Genomic DNA, 20181 nt, shown 5'->3' with positions numbered 1-20181 from the left:
CATCAGTTATACTGACAAAAGTGCTAGTGTAGACATGGCCTTAGAGAGAGAAAATGTACTTCTCTCTTTCAGGGGAAGCTGCTTCTCAATCACTCAGCTGTTTTCTGTGATGTGAAAAATGGAATAATTTAGAGCAAGTTAATTAATCCCAGTGTTCCAAGTATAGCAAGAAACTGGCCCCAACAGAAAGACCACGACTGCGAGTGATTTTCTCTCACTTCGGTGCAAATCTTTTATTTATCATTTAATACACCATCCATTCATACACCTGTGGTACAAACTCTAGGAACCTGCCACAAAGCATTAAAGCACAACATACCTACTATTCCTTAGACATTTGCATTTTTAACTCTAATATTTAATCTCCAACCAGACAAAATGTCTCAGCAGTCACAATACTAACAAACTTAACAATACTAAAAAAAAAAAAAAAAAAAAAAAGAGAGAGAGAGAACTAACTGGATTAGCTGTTCTGTAAAAATGCAGGTGTCTATTAACCACACTTCCAGGGAAAAGAAAAGCCAAAAAAAAAAAAAAAAAAAAAAAAAGGTTCACTTAGAGGGAACATGGAATCTTTGGGTTTAAAAAAAGTACTTACACAGAAAATCTGGCCTTCTTGAGATTTCTGTAAGGGATCATGTAAACTCATTTCAGATATTAGAATCTAAGCCTATAGGCCCATTGCTATGTAGAGATCGACAGCAGGCATGTGTGGGAGATGCGTCTTCTCTGGCATTTGTTACAGTTTGCAGCGCAGCAGCTTGAGCTGTTACCAGATCTGACAAACTTACTGAAGTACCTGCAGTGCTGTATAAGGGTGCAGGGAAAATACTCCCAACACCACCTGCCTGTATTTATAAAAGGGCTTTCAGGGCTAGGAAATTTTCCAACCAGTAATTACAGTGACTCCCAAACAGAGCTATATCATCGAACTATGAATGTGGTTTAATTCAAATGACCTCCCAGTAAATGCAGTAACAGGAAGTTTATATGGTAGGGAACACAAAACACAAAGACAATGCTATTTGTTCAATAGTTCTCCTTGAGGCAAGAAAACTTGTTAACTTTGAAAGCCCTAGCAAAATGCCACACTGGTTTGGAAACCACCTACTTGGCATATGACCACATTTAGTTTTTTTGTACGCTACCATTTCATCAATCTCATCAGTTCTGCCTTAAGCATTTTGCATTTCTTTTCCAATCTTGTAGCTGAGGATTTTGTTCCAGTCAATCTTGGTGCGAGTGACGGGCAGCTGCCGACGCAAGGCTTTGAACGTGGTGTCGGACATAGTCTGATAGTTTTCACTGATTGCCGTCTGCAAGAGCAACCACATTGAAAGTGTTTGTCTAAACTACAGCAGGAGGATGGATGCTTTCAAAACGCATTACTCAGTATTAAAGCCAGGCATGCTACTTACCAACTAACTGATAAAGCAAACTTAGTGGGGGAGTGTGTGTATGTTGAGAAAGGGTCTCTCTTGCCTTCTCCTTCCCAAGTGAATTTATTTGCAAAAGGCCTTCTGGTAAGGCCCCTTCTTACACACAGAACAAGCATTGCATGGGAAGCTGTAGCAGACCTTTCCTTAGCAAAGGCTCTTAGTCACAGGGAGGTGGAGAGGAGAGTTCAGGCTCCCTGGCCTTTCTGCTGAGCTTGCCAACAGCTGTACACAGTGTGATCTTCTCATGAATTGGAATTAGTGACTTTGCACCTTCCAGGCCCCACTCCGGTTTTCTTGTTAATATCCTTTAAAGGGACTTGCCATACTGCTGACTTTATTTCATTTGTTTTTAAACACTTATATAGCCCCATAACTGTGCCTGGTGGCTTACAGATAAACTACTGTCCCTGCTCCAAAGAATTTACAATCAAAATCAGATAAACTGACTATGAAACTAGAAAAAGAAGGTAGAGAAGAAAGGACAAGGGGTGGAACAAAACTAGAACATTAATCTCTCATGTTCTGATTGTTTGTAAATAGAGGGAAGTATCTTTTAAAATATTCATGAAAGTAAACAAGCCTAATGTAATGACAGGGATCCCTGCTAAATTCTCTTACCTGATACTCATTTTCCGCATGTTCTATGATTTTAATAAATTCCTTGGCTGTTTGGACATCATTCTACAGAGTAAGAGGAACAAAATTTACTTTCAAGTTCAATCAAAAGGCTGAATATAAAAATTTATTAAATGGGTTTCCTTCTAGAATGAAATTCTGTAACTACTTAGCTCATCAGCGATTAGGGAAAGACCAAGCTGACAGTTTCAGGCCTACATCGGGCCAGTACCCATTAGCAACTGTGCTGCTGCTCAGCAGGTAACAGACGTAAATGAAGCTGACATTAAACACACTATCCAGTACAAAGTGAAAGACAGGGCTGCCCTCTAGTGGGCAAAAGCGAACTGCGCGTTCTTGATACAGAACAGACTTGTGAGCAGACACTACTGCCCCCCTTTTCCTTCCGGCCTAATTGTCATTACAAGACTGTTACCTTCTCTTCAGCACCGGGGAGAGGACACCCAAGCACTTGTTGCAACTACATTTGCCTGGCCTTGGTGCTGAAGGATCAAGATTTTTCAGAAACATGCTGCTGTATTTTGGTTCAAATTCTCCCTCTTCCTCCCACAGGGAAGAGAAGGCAACTGGTTTCCCCCATGGCATACGTGACCCCTACTCTAAATGTGAAGAGCATACAACTAACAACCTGCAGCATGCCTCTCACTGCAGTCTTTAGTCTACCAGCAGTGTAAGAAGCTGGGTTTCCCACAGGCCACTGCATGTGTTGCTGCTGCATTGACTGGTCAGCCTATAATTTGATCAAAAGCCTTTACAGTAAGTGACACAAGGGAAGGGAAGGGATAGCTCAGTGGTTTGAGCGTTGGCCTGCTAAACCCAGGGTTGTGAGCTCAATCCTTGAGGGGGCCATTAGGGATCTGGGGCAAAAATCTGTCTGGGGATTGGCCCTGCTTTGAGCAGGGGGTTGGACTAGATGACCTCCTGAGGTCCCTTCCAACCCTGATATTCTATGAAGAGTAGAGTCATATTAGAGAGCAAAGCTGCCCTTGGGGACATAAACCAACACAAAAGAGCTGCTGAAATGTTGTAAATTCTCCATACTCACTGAAACCGTTAGAGAGTCTTGGATATCTTTATGGCTAACTAGCTGCACGTTGCCATCTTCATAGTAATGAACCTGCACAAAGAAAGAACAAGCCCGGTTTATAATTAACATTATATTGTGGTAATACCTAGAGGCCCCAATCGAGCCAGACCTCCGTTATGCTAGGCGCTGTCCACAGACACGGCCAAAGACCAGGAGAAACGCACAACAATGTTGTGACAGTTTTCTCAGCCTGCAGTGGAGACTAAGGCTGGCTGGATTTTCCAAGGGATTTTATTCTCAGCCAGGACCTTTCAATATTATGCTAATGTAGTAAACACTCATTACAGCTGGGATGAGAGCAGGCAATAAAGGGTTCACAGGACAACTTGTAGGCTCACTCCCGGTTAGCAGGGACCAGGAGTGAAGTGCAGAGCTTGGATGCACATGGTAATACAATCCACTAACACTAAACCATCCGGCCAGACTTTAGCTATTATAACTTTCAAAGGATTACATTGCTTTAGTATTTTAAACAGCCGATGCACAAGTCAGCAGTCATGAAGTGTCCTAGTTTAAAATGGCATCTTTGTGGACCCCTAAGGATTTCTTTTCTGAGTCAAACCCATAAGAACTCCTGGAGAAGCAGCGATGCAACCGATGCGATTGTTGCTGAGCAGTGTAACTAACCTGGATCTTCAGCACTGCAACCACCTGAGCTGCAGGGGGCGTGATGGTAAATTTCCACTCTGATCTCCAACGGCCATTCCTAAAAAGAACCAAAGCACAAACTGACTGGGAAAGAGCCCAGTGTGCTGCCCCTGCTAGTCTTCCAGCACCTTGTGACCACATTCAAAGGCCTCACCTGGCACCTCAGTCCATTGGTGCAGAGCAGTTCAAGGCAATGATGCATCAGTACAGCTTGGGCTCTGAAACAATGAGGGCTACAGCTCCCTGGCTTCACTAGTGCCTCTTTCACTGGCTGGTTCATGGAGCAGCACAGGGGCCTCTCTCAGAGCAATTTCATCCGCCAGACGCAGAAGCTATCGGGAAGTAGGCAAGACCGGAAGCAGAGGACCTGTTCTGGATCAGCCTACTGCTTGGAAGCAGGCACGGAAAGGAAGAACTCGTGCTCAAAGGGCTAGAAAAGGCAGGAGCACTGTAGGAGCAGGATTTTATAATTGTACTATGAGAATTAATGTATGATTTGATTTCATCCTGCCAGCCACCCTTTTTGAAAAGCAGAAAGGAATGACCCTCTGGGACTATGGGATTCTGTTTCCCATATACATTACAAATTGGGCCCTTTTAGTTCTTTGTTTTAAGGCTTAGTTAGTAAGAGACACAATGCTGTATTGTGTCTGTGTTAAGTAGATTAGAGGTACGCTGAAGGTCTGGGCTTCAATGTGAATTGTTTTGGTTATAAAATTTAGCAAGGTTTAATTTACAATGTCTTTTCGCTCGATATAAAAAACTGCTGTTTGTATTCTCAAAGGTCTCTGTAAAAGACTGTTTGTGTGAATGAGGAATGCATGCATGAGGAAAAGATAAGGTGTGAAGGCCACTGTTAACCAGATGGTCAAGAAAGGAGGAGCGAAGACACTTATTGAGACTTATTGACGCCAGAGAACCATCAACACGCATCCATGATTGAGGAAGGGCAGATTGATGACCCTGAGGTTGAGGCTGGCACCCCTAAAGACAACTGAGTAAATCAAATCCGGGACAGGATGACCCTCTCGGAGGTGTTTTAGAATGTTAACATCAAAAGATAACACCAATTAAGGAGTAACCTGTCATAAACTGACACAGCAAAATCCATAGATTTCAACGGAGAAAAAGGACTATAAGAACAGGGTGCTTTGCCATGGGGCTTTGGGTTAGTCTTGCCACTACTCCAGGAGCATCGGATCGCGACTGACAGAGCCCGGCTCCCTCTGCGACCAATCTGGCTGGCCACTAGATTGATCCAGACGCTGGACTGGTAATTATAAACATCGACTGGCGGGACTGTGTGCATGGTGTGTGTGTGTGTGTGACGTAAAAGCATATGCTAACTGCTGTATTCTCCATAAATGTGGCGTGTTGCTTTCTCGCCTATAAAAGATCTTGTGTGCTTTGTTTAAGCATAACAGCACGAACACTTGAAAATATTCTTACCAGAAGTTTTTGGGCTGAAACTGGTGGCTCTCAATACAGGCAATAATTGTCTGCTGTCCATCTATAGTCTTGCCGTAAACCTGAATTCATAAAGAAATGAAAAATAAGCATCACAGTGCCAAGTGTGTATTCCACCAGCTTTGTGTTCCTAATTCAGGAACACTAGATGGAGCTTCAATATCCTGCTATACCACAGCGCTGAGTGAGAGCAGACAGTGCACATACACCATTAGCTACCTTGTCTATGCACACACACATTACTTCCCTTTCCTGGTCAGCTTAGCCCTGGAGAGGGCTGCAAGGTGCATTCGTGCATATTTACCCACAGGTGATTGAGGTAATTAAACATTTTGCCACGATATGACTGCGCACACAAAATCTCTGCACCCTCCTATCTTTGCTGTACAAGAATTAGGACCTACAAGACAGACACTCATGCGAGCCCAAAATACAGTACAAAGTCTCCCTGTGGGGCTAACAGACATGGGGCAAAGAACCATCAATAAAATAAGGTAGGTACTTAACAGTACAAAAGCCATTGGGATAGTGATCTTTCACATATGCCCTCAGCGCACTGTCACAGGCATCTCTCCATGGCTTTAGAGCTGCTTCTGTGTCCTCAGGGTGGGGATCACTCGCTTCTTTCCTTAAATGATCAAACTTAAAGGAAAGTTTGTTCCTTGGGTCCAAAAATCTGCCATTGCCCAGGTCGCCGTGTTCTGTAATTAAGACCTGAAAAATAAAGCGAAAGATCGAAGCACTTCCTTATGCTGATTTAAATGTCACTTTGCTCTTCTGGGGCTCTTGAGTGCAAGTTTGCTAGATTTCACCACAAGGCGCTATTTGTTTCAGATGAAACCTTATGGTCTGAAGAGCCCTCTCCTTTGCAAGGACATTAATGATTCTATGGTTCACTTAATGATTTGGGGTTTGCTGTGAGGTCCTTGGACAAACTTTCCCTCTCACCAAAGATGGCTGCATTCAGTGATGTTGTGTATAGAAAGCTTACAATGTTTTTTGGGATCCTTTTACGAAATACAAACATCAATTATTCTGCTTCTGTAAAACTATAATAGGATAACTCAAGCCCCATTTCTTTCTCCTTCCTAGAGGGAAGGATGGGTGTTCCATCATTTTCCTCTCTCTTCTTCCTTCCATAAGCCTGTATGTTGCAGCAACTCCTCCTCTGATCAAGGAGGAAGAGTAGATGTGGCTACTTCACTATGTATCAGGTTTAGGCTGGGGTGAATGGTCTTGAACAGCACAACAGGGCATTCCCCGCCCCACTGGGAGATCAGTCATCTCAAGAGCCAGACCAAGCAGAAGAGCCAAACTTCTTTCTCACAGGTTGTACAGCTTCTGTCAAATCTGCTTCTATCGGCAGCCTAGTACTGCTATACTTCCCATGCCTGCACCACTTGACCGAACCCTCTGGCACAAGTGGACACTGGAATGCAGTTCCTGTATCAGTATTGAGCTCAGAAAACAGAGGCAGCCAAGCCTGCTTTCAGTCTCCAACAGGGCCCACTTTCTTCCTCAGAAAAACGGAAATTAATTGTACCCTTTGTGAAACTTCAGTCTGTAAGTATCAAGAGGCAAAAAAATTCCCAGACCATCTTTTGGAGGCAAACGGGAAGTTCTTTAGTTTGTGTTTTTATAGAGGAGAAGGGAATGCAGGAAGGCTGAAATGATATAATGGGAGAGCCAATATATTTGGAATAATTGGATAAGGAGGGGTTTGGTATAGATGGAAATGGAAAAAGAACATATGCTATTTTTTAAGAGCCTGATACTGAAACCAATGGAAGCTGGGAGTATGCAGCATCTGAGAGCTGCTAAACAGCCCTAAAAGAAAAGCATTCTTTGCTCACTCTGCCTCAGGCAAGACTTCCACTGGCTTTAGCAGGGAGTTGTGCCCAAGGAAGGAGTACGGCATTAGCCCCATTTAGTTAGTAACAGAGAGCATGGTCACAAGGAAACATTCAGTCTGAGGCTTTTCTGTAAGGAGAGAAGTTTGCTAAGTACTGAGTGCAAAGAAAAATGTCAGGTGATCAGCAGATCACATTTTCAACCTAACCAGAACTTCCCATCCAGATACTTATGGAAGGACATCGTAATACCTGCAGTGATGGATACCAATCTGAAAACCTGCAAAGACAGGCAGCAAAACTTTGTCTTACCTGATCATCATACCCCTCGATCTTCACGGGAGTGAACTGATCCATGTTATACTGGGCAAATGCACTGTTAATAATTGAAAAGAAAAAAGGTAAGCTTTAACTGTGCAATCTTTATTATTTATATTTTCACTGAGGGACTAATGAATACAAATCCCAGTACAGAGAAAATGTCCATGTTTAATACTTTCATAGACAGTGCTCTTGGGAATATATTTTGGTGTGATATCTAAGGTATGAATTGACCTGGGGTAAATGACTGGTTTCCTGTGATGGGAGCAACATGAATATTTTGAGATCTTTGGTATAGAGCAACCAACTATCACTAAGGCTAGGTCTACCCTACAAACACCCATCGGTGTAACCACGTCGCTCAGGGGTGTGAAAAATCCATACCCTGAGCAACGTAGTTATACCAACCTAGCCCCCGGTGTAGACAGCGCTAGGTTGACAGGAGAGCTTCTCCCATCAACATAGCTACCACGTCTTCACTAAAGCGCTACAGCGACACAGCTGCAGCACTGTACATGTACCAAGCCCTCTGTCCAGCTTGCCTGGGGGACAAGACAGACTGGCGCGCCCACGGGGACTGTCTGTGACTCCATGGTATGACTGTTTTTGTGCTTCAGGAGTTCACACTTGTTACTGGGTTGGTGAAAGCTAATTATAGAACATACAACTAGTTGGGGTCTTATCTCCGCTTCTTGGTATCTGCCCGCCCTGAGGATGGCTTTCACGATCATGAACCACTCCAGATAGCATGACCGGTACCAGTCCTCTGATGGTTTGAACAAAGATGAATCATTCCTTAGGATGCTAAAAGGTTACTATATATATATATATATATATATATGTGTGTATGTATGTGTGTATGTATGTATGTTGGCTCTCCTCATTTGTTTAGATTCTATTATAACAAAGGTAGTTCTGCTTAGACTTTTGGGAGATGACCCTCCACCTTTCCAGGTGCTTTGGTAGGGAGAGGGGAAATTACTGTACATCACCCCCTCCACCAACACTACAATTGATCGCAGTTCACATCATTATGTCATTAGACTGAAAAAACACACACTTCCTTAAAATGTTCTGAAACCTGTTTTAAACAATACTTACTGTGCTGCCCCTTCCCTGAGAAGATTGTCATTGTTAAGCAGTAACCGGACATCTAGAGAAAAGAAAGTGTTCAGGCAGATTATCAAATGTCTGTCTTTGCACCTTAAAACTGAAACGGAAGCAGAGGCTCAACAAACACATTACAGTGGCTGTAAATCATTTTACTAAACACTGTGTGGTTGTATAATGGAACTAAATTCTTCCCTCCTTGCTGTCTGTGTGATGATTCTGATTAAAGGCTAGTAGAGCATAACCATGCTAGGCAGAGGGGCTATACTACTGTCATTACAAGTAACTATCACTATAGTGGATTGAGCACTGGACTGGAACTTGGGAGACCTGAATTCTATTCCTGGCTCTTCTATTGGCCTGCTGTGAGACCTTGGGCAAGCCACTTACCTCCATGCCTCAGTCTCCCCATCTGTAAAATGGGGATGATGATGCTTTGTAAAGTTCTTTGAGATCTACTGATGCAACTCTACATAATATTATTATTAGTAGTAGTAGAATAAGAATTAAACATTTTCCATTATACTCTCCATTTTCATACAGTCACAGCTTTCTGAAACATGTACCTTTGGGGCTGTAATTTTCTTTCTTGGTCACTGTTCAAAACAACTTTTTTTTTTTTTTAATCATTAAGTTAAAGAATTTCTTTAGCCACTTTTGAGTTATGGTAGAATGAAAGTAAACCAAAAACCCTTCTGGCTCTAACAAAATTCCAGTCACACCATTGTTGAACAGTGAAAATGGCTCCTGTGGTGTTTTCTGATGATGGGAGTCCAAAATATATTACATAAATGGAAAGCTAGTTACTATTATGTCTCCATAACAAACTTCAGAGTACCTGATGATATCCCTTTACAATTAGACTTTACATTTGTCTGGTAAAAGCCAGTTTAGAACATTTACTATTCATCACAATACCATCAAGTCAATGCTGTACCCAAGCAGCAAGGTGAAATGGCATCCAGACAAAGGATTTTGCATTCATATAAATGGCTTCAAACAGTTCAGATCAAGCCTGAAAGGTACTAAGGAAACACAATAGAACAACATCCACGTGACATGCACACATAAACAAAGATCACAAAAAGATTTACGTTAACCTAGGATCCTAGGCCGTGACTCCAAAAATGGCTGATTTGGGTGCCTCAATTTTGAGGTGTTTAAGTTGGGACACTTTAACAGGGTCTGATTTTCAGAAAGTGCTCCAGCCTCTTGTCAGATGTCATAAGGCGGTATTTAAAATCATTAGCCACTTCTGAAAAATCTTGGCCTTAAAAAGTATAGCCCCTCTGCCAACCATATTTTGTGAGGTACCTTAAATATTTTCTTTCTGATAATAGCTGAAACCTGGAAAATCCTATGAACTATTTGATTTTCTGTTATTTACTCACCATTAAACACTTCATTAAATTCTCCTGGTGGTGCATGAGTGATGAATTTTGCAGCTATCCGCACCTGCAGTAAAGCAAAATAGTCATTAGACTAAATTCAATAAACAGTGCACGTTTTTTGTTTTGGTACCAACAAACTGCAACATATTTACACCAACATAGCTCACTAGCAGAACGGAGTGTTACAGTTGTAGATAGTGCTACTATTTATGGACAGATTTAGGCACAAATTTTCAAAAGCGTCCTTTAGTTAAGCTTGACAGAATCTGATTTTTTTTTTTAAATAATTTCGATGGATAATATTGATGTTTATGTTTAAGTATTTTTAAAATTTTTATCCCAGTAAATTTTCACAGTTGCACAAAATTATAGGTTTTATGCATTCATTTTGATGGTCATAAATTTAGATTTTCACAATTGTAGGAAATTATGAGGGGGTCAGGCAATTATTATTTAGTGACAGATGTTGAAAGTCAAAGTTAAAGCTTTCTAACAGTTAAAATACAAACTGTCAATATCATATGCCAAAATACACGGTAAATACCCTTAAATCAAACTCTAACGTTCCCAAATAGCATTTTTCTTACTTTGCCCATCTGTAAATTTTGATGATCAATGGAAATAGTGCGCGCGCGCGCGTGTGTGTGTATGTGTAATGAAATTGTGCGCTTCCAGTTCTGGGGACCCAACTTAAGACTTTGGGCCCGATTTTTCAGAGTATCTGAGCACCCACAACTCTAACTGAAGTCAATGGAAGCTGCAGATGCTCAACACATCTGACAAATCAATCTCTAGGACTCCCAAGATGGTCACCCACAATTTGTGAACACTTGAAAACGTGGACTTTGCTTTGGAAACACCCTTTTGGATCACAAACATCACCTTAGACACCAAACTGCTCAGCCTGCACAAGTGCACACACAATTAGCCAACATTCTCCCTTTTAAAAAAATCTAACAGTCTTCTTGTGACCTAACAAAACACCACTGAGTTTCACTGCTTGGAACTACCTGGAGGTCCATATGTCAATTACGTACCGAGTGAGTTACCAAAGTCCTGCTACTAGATGACAGCCTACTGGATAACTGTGTAGCTAAGAGGTGTAATATACACTAAGAGAGTGGAGGGTTGCCTGTGATGTAATTGCATTGCTGCTGATGACTGGTAGGAGGAGATGCCACTGACCACCAGGAAACAAGCAGCATGTGATAGCTGAGAGAGGAGATCCCTTCCAAGAAGGAAGACAAATACCCTCTCCCCACCAAGTACCATGGGACTAGAAATTTGCATAAAGATGTAATCCTGCCTACTTTAAACACAATTAGTTATGCTTTACAGGCTTCAAAGGGAAAGTAATTGAAGTTATAAGAACTCACGGAAGAAAGTGTAAAGATACAAAGTGAGAAAGCAGGGAGTGATGGAAACGTACAAAGTACAAAAGTGGACAGTGATGGAAAGTTACAAAATGAAATTGAGATGTCAGCAGAGGGAGACCCTGCCTCAGAAACAAGCCTCCAGATTTCAACAAGTGATTTCTCTTGCATCTGCTGTTGTGCGATTCTGGTGAATCCCACCACCCTGAGCTGGGGGCACACCTCCTGCCAACACTGCCTGGCTTTGTGATGGATGTCCTGCAGAGCAAACGAGTGTCCACAATGTAGAAAAAAAAATGGGAAAAGCTCACAGAGGTCAAAGTTATTCTCAAGCTAGCTACTGAAACATTATTTCCTGACCATGTTGTAAAGAGACTAGCGCTATGGCTACACGGGCGCTTTACAGCGCTGCAACTTTCTCGCTCAGGGGTGTGAAAAAACACCCCCCAGAGTGCAGCAAATTACAGCGCTGTAAAGCGCCCGTGTAAACAGTGCCCCAGTGCTGGGAGCCATGCTCCCAGCGCTGTAAGCTAATCCCCTAGTGGAGGTGGAGTACCTGCAGCGCTGGGAGAGCTCTCTCCGCAGGAGCGCTCCCGTGGCAGCGCTTTGAAGTTTTGAGTGTAGCCACGGTCTAGGCCTGATTAAGCAGATCAGTGATACAACCCATGGCCTTAAGGCTTTTCACAAACATTGGAAGGATCAGAGAGTTAGTCAGCAGTGAGGCCGGGCACTTATCTCTAAGGCCTTGGCTACACTTGCAGATGTACAGCGCTGTAAGGTAAACCTGTCTTCGTGCAGCTGAGTAGGGAAAAGCGCTGCAGTCTGTCCACATTGACAGCTGCCAGCGCAGTGGTGTGGCCACACTTGTAACATTTGCAGCTGTGTTGGGAGCGGTGCATTATGGGCAGCTACCCCAGCATTCATGTGGCTGCAACGTGCTTTTCAAAACGGGGGGGGTGTGTGTGTGTGGATTGTGACAGAGTGTGGGGGGAGACAGAGTGCTTTTTGGAGCATGTCAGCTCTCTATTTTGCAAGTTCCGAACTCCCGGCCCCCTGCTCATTCATTCACTCACTCAAAGCAAGCTGCAAACTGTTTACTTTTCTCTGTGGTAGGAGCTTTGAAACCGGCACTTCCGCATTCCTGCAGCCAGTCACAACAATGGAGAGGATTGGCCACTTGACAAGGTGATTAGTACAGCGTTTACACTCACCCCCCTGAGTCGTAGCCACTCCCCTGCAGCTGTTATTCCTCTCGGGGAGGTGGAGTACCTGCAGCGGTGTACCCAGGGAGATACAGCGCTGTAAGTGCCCTGCCAGTGTGGACGGGGAGTGAGTTACAGCGCTGTAACTTGCAAGTGTAGCCAAGGCCTAAGTTTTTGACCTGTTTAGCTACTGTGGCAGTCTGATCAGGACCCTCTTGTTCTTGCAATCTAGAGAGCAGGAGCCACAGTCTAGAAAAAAGTAGCCACAAAACCTTTGGGTTTACAAAGCAGCAAACCCTAAGCCAACATTATTACTGCTGCATGCATTGAACACCTCTTCAAAATTCAGGCTATCGTGTATGTATACTACTTTGATTACACAGGTACATCTCTATCTTTCATCCACACAATATGACCTGTGCAAGAAGACCATGGAGTGAATATGGTCAGGAAACTTTTAGACCTAAGCCCTCCTATTTGGAAACAAGGGAGAAAATTTCTATTTAAGCTCATCTAAGCCTATCAATTAGTTGCTGAGTTTGCACGGAGTTGACTAGGGATTCACTACTGGGCACCATGGTTTATCATTATCAGGGATCCTAGCAATCCATTTGCCATGGAAAAATGTGGAATTTGCTTTTTTACAGTGAAACTTTTGTGAAAAAATAAAAATGTATACAGTAAAACCCCTTTATCCAAGCCTCCATAATCCAGCTCTCCGTATTAACCGAACCACCAGCTGCCCAATGCTGATAGCTCTTGCGGTCAGCCCCTGGTGGCTGGGGCGTGGGCGGTCAGTCCCTGGGCAGCTGGTGGTTCGGTTAATAAGGAAAGCCAGATAATGGAGGCTCGGATAAATGGCGTTCTACTGTATATCACTAAAACATTGATACCTATATATATTGTGGCTAGGGAACTAGTTCAGTGTTTCATTTTAACCATGGAAAAACATGGATTTTTGTGAGGTTTTTTTAATCAGATAATTTTTTTTTCTTCAATCACGGAAAGCTAAGCTCCCTGATCATTAGTAATGCCACGTTATTCTCTCTTCTGGAATTACTGTTCATTTGGAGTCTCTGGTTAAGGAAAAACCTGAAAACAATTCCACATAGAATGTGGAACCATTTCTGGCATGTGTCAATAAAGGGACTTGGTGCCATTCTGTGACACATTGTTAATTCATTTGTCTAGAACTGTATATTTCACTGATAGTTGTACTGTGGGCCTATCATTAAGCTTCACAATCTAGTGAAAAAATTAAGGCATCTGGAATCAGAAGCACTATGATAAAGATCTGAGCAGGCTGATGTCAGAAGAAAGTAATACCTGAGATTTCTTGAACTCTGAAGTGGGAAAGGAAAATCAAAACCACCAGTGAGTTCTAAAATGTATTAAATGCTAGTGTGCTGTATCATTTGAATTCACATGGCTTTGGTACTAAGGCAAATTTGTTTCAGTCTAAACAACTGGTTCCCTAATTCCAAGCTAGGCTTTATGGTTTGCACAGTACCTGAGGGAATATAATGTTACTGGACAGGACTCTGGAGGCAAATAGACTCAGCCACACAATTACACTGCTCCCTTTGAGGCTTATATATAAAACATACCACTTTTTTCCACTTAGTTTTACAGTTATTCATAGCTTTCGATTATGGCAAGAGTTGGCTAAGGCTTTCTTGCTGGATAAGGCATTACATTCATTGTCTTCAGCTGATGCAGCAAGTATTGTTTTAAATTTGTCCTGTAAAGGCCATTTTGAATAACAAACCAGAGTAGTACAAATATCAAATTAATCATCCAATTAATTAATCTGCAGGAGCAGAGTTGAGAGGCCAACCCCCTTTAAAAACATTTTTCTGGCATCTAGCTTGTAATTCCACATCCTTCAAAGGGATTTAAAATATTTCACTGACAGAGGAGGCATTGCCGTGCTTTCTGGGTGCTTTCCCATCCTACCAGCATCACCTCCATCTTAGCTGGACTGAGTCTGAGCAAGGTGCCAGTATCACAGATACTTGAAAAGCAAAAACTATTTATACTTATTTATTTTAAAAATTATGTTTGAGTGCAACTGACAAAAGAATAAAAAGGCATAAACACGGGCATGAAGCGGGATGGAATGTTTGCCCACCTTTTCAGTCTGGGGGCATGTCTTCGCTAGCAACGTTAAAATGCTGCCACGGCCGTGCTTTAACGAGGCTGTGTAGTTGCGGCACCAGCTTATAAAAACCCACCTCCACGAGGGGCGTAGCTCCCAGCGCTGGTGCGCTATCTACACTGGCACTTTACAGCGCTGAAACTTGCCGCGCTCAGGGGTGTGTTTTTTCACACCCCCGAGCAAGAAAGTTGCAGCGCTGTAAAGTGCCAGTGCAGACAAGCCCTTAGTTTCCTTCTGCTTTTTGCCGAAACATGCCAGACATTTAGAATTGCTAAAATGTGTTTTTTCCATTGCTTAATAAATTCCACTAGCTAAATAACTCTCATTCTAGTTAGAGTACCTAATATCCATATAACTTCTGAAAATGTGTAACAGAAAGCATTAGACTATCCTCAACTGTGATCAGGATTACTGGATAGTAACTAATATGGACATTGCTGTTCCACAGTTTGCCCTGTAGACTTTACTGTGAGTCCTACCCTACATGGCTGATGTGTGTGCTTTTCTTAGAAAGTACAAGCATAAGCATAAACATAAGACATGTCACTCTGGAAATGTTAAAGCATTACTACAACTGCTGTACTCAGAGTACACACACAACTTCATCTAACTGATGCCAAGATCCATTTCAATTGGAAGGATCAAGGCAGGGGATATAGTCCCCCTACTCCAGTTCCCCAGCTGGACACAGTCACTCTTCCAACTGAGCTCCTAAAATGGCAGCTGGATAAAAGGCCATTAAAAATAATTATGCAGTGCCTATATTTATGCAACATCTTGGTAATTAGATAAATGATGTGGCTGGTCATTAATGCAGCTGCACAACTGCATTGTACTTGGGGCCCTGATAAAGTGGGGCCTTATTATCGTTAGGAAGACATAACCACCTCTCTTTTGGTATTATATCCCACCTTAGACCCAAATTCTGCCCTGCACCTAAAATAGTTTGCTTCCTAAAAGGCTAAGTCCAGGACTCAAACCCTGAATAAACCACAATTCCTACGTACACTTCAATCTGTAAGTAACTTCTCCCACTTTAGTAGGATTGGTGAAGTTAAATAGACAAGACAGTGATTGACAAATCTATATTTAGGACAAGTGCCATTAAAACAGCAGCCATGAGCAAAACACACTGCAAAGACATGTAATCATTTTTATAAAGTGTAACTTTATCCTCTCCCTCCCCTCCCTTTGATCTGGAGCAATTAAACAAAAATGGAAGAGATCATTACTCTACACAACTGAAAACAGCAATGTCTACCCATGAAATGGAAAAAGCAGACTTTGTATGTGGTAAAGAAATTAATCCTATATATCAAGCTTCCGCACTGTTGTCACTTTGGAGTCTCTTCGCCTTTGGGTGTCAGCACACTGATAGCATGTTCATCTGCAGAACTATGAAACTAACACTATTTCTGCAAAACTGACCTACTTCCTGGCTCATCATTACCATTTCAGGTATCTCTGCAGAGTGCTAGCAGAAACTAACTTCCTCTTTCTAAAATGGGGAAAGCATCAAGTAGTGAAGTCACCTGACCACAATTTTTTTTTAAATGGAAGCAGAAAAAGAGGATGACAGTACACAGAATTCATAAGAAGCCAGAGCAATATACATTCAAAAAGTCTTGAATATGCAGCATACGCTTCAATTATCCAAGATTTACCTATGACTATGAGGGACAATGAATAGATACTTATAGATGTGACAAACCAGATTAGTTCATTTTGCTTGGTCTCTCAGTGATGTGCACTGATTTTTTTTTTTAAAGTCAGAGCAGTTAAAGCTAAGCATTTAAAAAGAGAGTGTATGCAAAACAAACAATGCCCTAGATTTGTCAGCAAAGTGATTGCAAGGTTGTCTATTGGTTAGAACAGAAGACTATGAGCTCTGAGTTCTATTCCCAGTGATGCCACAGGCAACTCGTTTAATCTCTGTCTCAGTTCCCTTCTGATTCCAACATTTTTAAAATTGGGGAAACACCTACTGAAAGGGGTAAAAGATTGCTTAATTTATTTTGTTAAAATCTTCAGCTGAAATTCAATAATGAACTATAAAGTATAAATAGCTGAAAATGGTATAGAATTTACTCAAAAGAAGGAAATATACAATCTTATGGTTAGAATTTATACTATACAACATTGAGCAAACTACCCTAACTAAAGGACTATGGGTCCTGTGGCTACACGGCTACTCTTTGTCGCTTTTTACAGATCCAGACTAACATGGTTACCCCTCTGATAAAGGACTATGGGTTATTCTGATTTAAGTCTCTCTCAATTTCTCTTGTTGAAGCTGTCCCATTTTGTATATCTAATTAAACATTCATTAGCCCACAGACAGAATGAGTGACTCTATAAATCAGTAGTTAGGACACTCACCTGATAAGGGGAAATCCTGGTTCAAATCCTCTCTCATCAGGCAGAGGCGGGGTAACTGAACCAGGATTTCCTCATCCCACCTGAAAACCCTAACCACTGGGCTAAAGGTATTAAAGGAGGTGATCACTCCTTCATTCATTTTGTGTAGAATTCAGCATGCTCTGAGTTTGCTTAGAGGGCCCAATCTAGTGAGCACAATAGACAGGGCAACACCTGACTCCGTTTTTGATCACACTGGGGCTTAGGTATGAGACAGTGGTGCATGTGTCAAAAGGCTGAAACTTAAGCACCTTAGAAACTTTTACAGCAAAAATTTAAGTGCCTACACAGTTAGACAGCAGCTAAGTGGGGGCTCTGTAAAACACAACAGAGCCTAATTTTTTTTTATTTTTTTTTTTGTAGATAGGGGCCTCTGTTCCTTTGCCTAGTTTGTTCCTTTCTTTTGTTGCAAAGGGTCACTAACCTCATTGATTTAGGAAGAGGCCTGGACTAAAGAAAGCCACAGAAACAGAAGGCCAGAATCACCACAAACACCAGGTATCACTTATTGGGTGTTTAGCTTAAAAACTGCTGTTTGCAAATGGAGAAAACTGTTAGAAATTAGCCTTAGAATTGTTCAGAAGAAAGCCTATTTTATCCCATACTACTAATAAGACTAACATAGTACTTGCACTCAAAGCTATGAGAAGATAAATAATGCAAAGTACCAAAATATCAGAATTTAAAATACCAGTGTTTAGTTAAGTAAAGTAGGTCTCTATTTTTAGTATCAACATTCAGCAGGCAATTCTAGCTTCCAAGTGAGAGGAAAGCCAGGGTAGTACATAAATGAATCTATGAAGCAGATCCTTATTATGAGCTGAAGCTGGTCAGAAAATTTCAAAAGAATATTGGAGGGGGGTGGTGGAGAGGAAATGAAGAAAAGTTACTGGGAAGAAAAAAAAAGTGTAAAATGAACCTTCCCAATGGCAGTTTAAAACACCAAAACAAAATTTTGTGTGTGTTTGTGAAGAGATCTGGTGATCTCATTCCATCTTTCTTGTATCTACCCTTTGTGCCGCTTCTTGCATATGAAACCAAAGTTTAATCAATGAAAACTCCTATTACTAGCAGAAGCAGATTAAGGAACTGACACACCCTGACTGACCAGATCTAGAAAGAAAAATGAGAACAAGACAGCGTCTTTTATACACTGTAGTAGCAAGCAGGCCATGCTCTGTCTGCCTACACAGTGTGCTGGCAAATTCATGTTCCTGAACATGTCCCAGACTACAGCCATAAACTGTCAGGTTATGCAGCTAAATTATGGTTGTAATTTCTTAAGTGTTCTGAATTTTCATTGTGTTATTTTCATAGGGGGCTATCAGAAGAGGATTTAGAAAAACTTCAACTAAAGATAAAGGCAAAATGAAAGTTTTAGACTAGTTAGGATTGACAATATAGATGTAATCAGTGTATTTGCTTTGTAGGAGAGGCCCTGTCTGCTGTGTTGACACTAAATAGTCCAATGACTTTTCATAGGAGATGAGGCTTGTCACAAGTCTTCCTCCAACTTGTGTGCTAGCTGACTGCTGACTTCCAACCTGAGGTTGGTACATTCAGCAGTGGTGCAGGAGTTGAGACTTACTAGAAAAGGACAAGACATCAACAAGAAAATGGACATTTACAGTTTTTTTTCCCCACAGTCATTGAAAAATATACTTGAAAGAGCATTTGCACAAAAACCTTAGAAGGAAACAATCATCACAAGGATGTGACTGCTCCTCTCCTAGCTCTCCACTAGTGACTGTCTAGGTCTTCCTCCCAATGGCAACTAGAAACAGTCCAGATTAACTGTGCTATTCCCACAGCAAGCAGCAATTCCCATCCCATGTCTGAAGTAATATGTGGAAAGAGAGACCACCATTCCCCCCCCACTATTAGACACAAAAAGGACATACTAAAAGAGGAAGGAGGTACTACCACCCCCTACGTGCCTTCTCCTCTGAAATGAGCAAGGGGGACGGGGAATTCTATCAAGAAGGGGACATAGTTATAGGGGGTGTGTGCACATGCCATACTGAGTCAAAATTAGTATAAGGGGTTTTCACCCTCTCATGGGGGTGTGACTATCTTCCTTTTTGGAGGAAAGATGATACCCTATAGGGAAGAGAACACCCAGTGGAACAGTTCACATAGGTCCTTGTCTCTCCTCTATGGGGCATCAGGGAGATGATATGTGTGGGGGAGGAGGGACGGCGAGATCTTTGCCCTCTTTATGGGAGGGCAGCAGAGGGGGATATTGGGGGTGTCTCGTCCCTCGCTAGAGAGGGATGTGGGGGTATTGGAGAGGGTCTCTCCCCTAGGAATAGGGGAATGGTGTCAAGGGGTCTCTTCCGTGGACGTGAGGGGTACTGGGAGAAGTTTCTCCCTCGCTATAGGGGCAGGGGGCTGCTTGGGGGTCTCCTCCTGCCGTAGCGCGGGGCCGAGACCCTGTCCGCCTAGGGGATGGGGGCAGCGGGGGGCGCTACGCGGTAAGCTCGGGGGAGGCAAGAAACCCTGCCCCTACCTTCTCCTCGTCCGACACCCGATCCTCGAAGTCAGCCATTTTGGGTCCTTTGGCTGGGCCCCGCCCCGCCGGCCACCCCGTGCAAAGCACGCCGGGAAATGACAGCAGGGGATGGGGTGGGGCAGCAGGCAACCGCCCATCCGGAAGTGCCGGGCCGGAAGTGCTACCGGCGCCATCTTCATTGTGGGCAATCGTGGGCCCCGGTAGTTCTCATTGACGCTAATAGGCGCCATCTCGGTCTTGGGCAGTGGCTCAGCCCCGCCCTCTACCCCTGGTGCAATGACCTCGGTGCGTGGCGCGTCCGCACTGTTGGGTGCGGCGGCTCTTAAAGCCCCAGCTCCTGGAGGCAGGGGAAGGGCATTAGGGGAGGTTCTGCCCTCCTGGCTGCTAAGGGGAAGGTGGGAACGTGACTGAATCATTGAATGCATTGCCAGCCACGGGAAAGCAAATGAAAAGGCACCGCAACTGCGTCCTAATCTCACGAGTTTTGCTTGCTTGGGGTTGGCATGTACTGCGTGGAGAGGCCCCACGCACGTCAGAGGGGTGGGTCCTAGGCCTGACACTGGCACAGC

The 20181-nt window shown here is 42.9% G+C and overlaps 1 protein-coding gene across 1 annotated transcript; it reads right to left on the bottom strand.

The window, feature by feature from the left end:
• Positions 1 to 206: 206 nt before the first annotated feature.
• Positions 207 to 19670, bottom strand: CAPZA1 (capping actin protein of muscle Z-line subunit alpha 1). The gene is made up of 10 exons (XM_065403566.1): positions 19610 to 19670; positions 9950 to 10013; positions 8550 to 8601; positions 7440 to 7503; positions 5785 to 5991; positions 5260 to 5339; positions 3790 to 3868; positions 3121 to 3192; positions 2058 to 2120; positions 207 to 1316 (listed from the first exon to the last, which is right to left on the bottom strand). Exons 1-10 carry the CDS (start codon positions 19646 to 19648, stop codon positions 1176 to 1178), a joined length of 861 nt encoding a protein of 286 aa, XP_065259638.1. The 5' UTR covers positions 19649 to 19670; the 3' UTR covers positions 207 to 1175.
• Between the last annotated feature and the right edge of the window lie 511 nt (positions 19671 to 20181).

Source organism: Emys orbicularis, chromosome 4 (genome assembly GCF_028017835.1).
Source record: "Emys orbicularis isolate rEmyOrb1 chromosome 4, rEmyOrb1.hap1, whole genome shotgun sequence".
Taxonomy (NCBI): domain Eukaryota; kingdom Metazoa; phylum Chordata; order Testudines; family Emydidae; genus Emys; species Emys orbicularis.
This window is presented reverse-complemented; position numbering and strand designations above follow the sequence as displayed.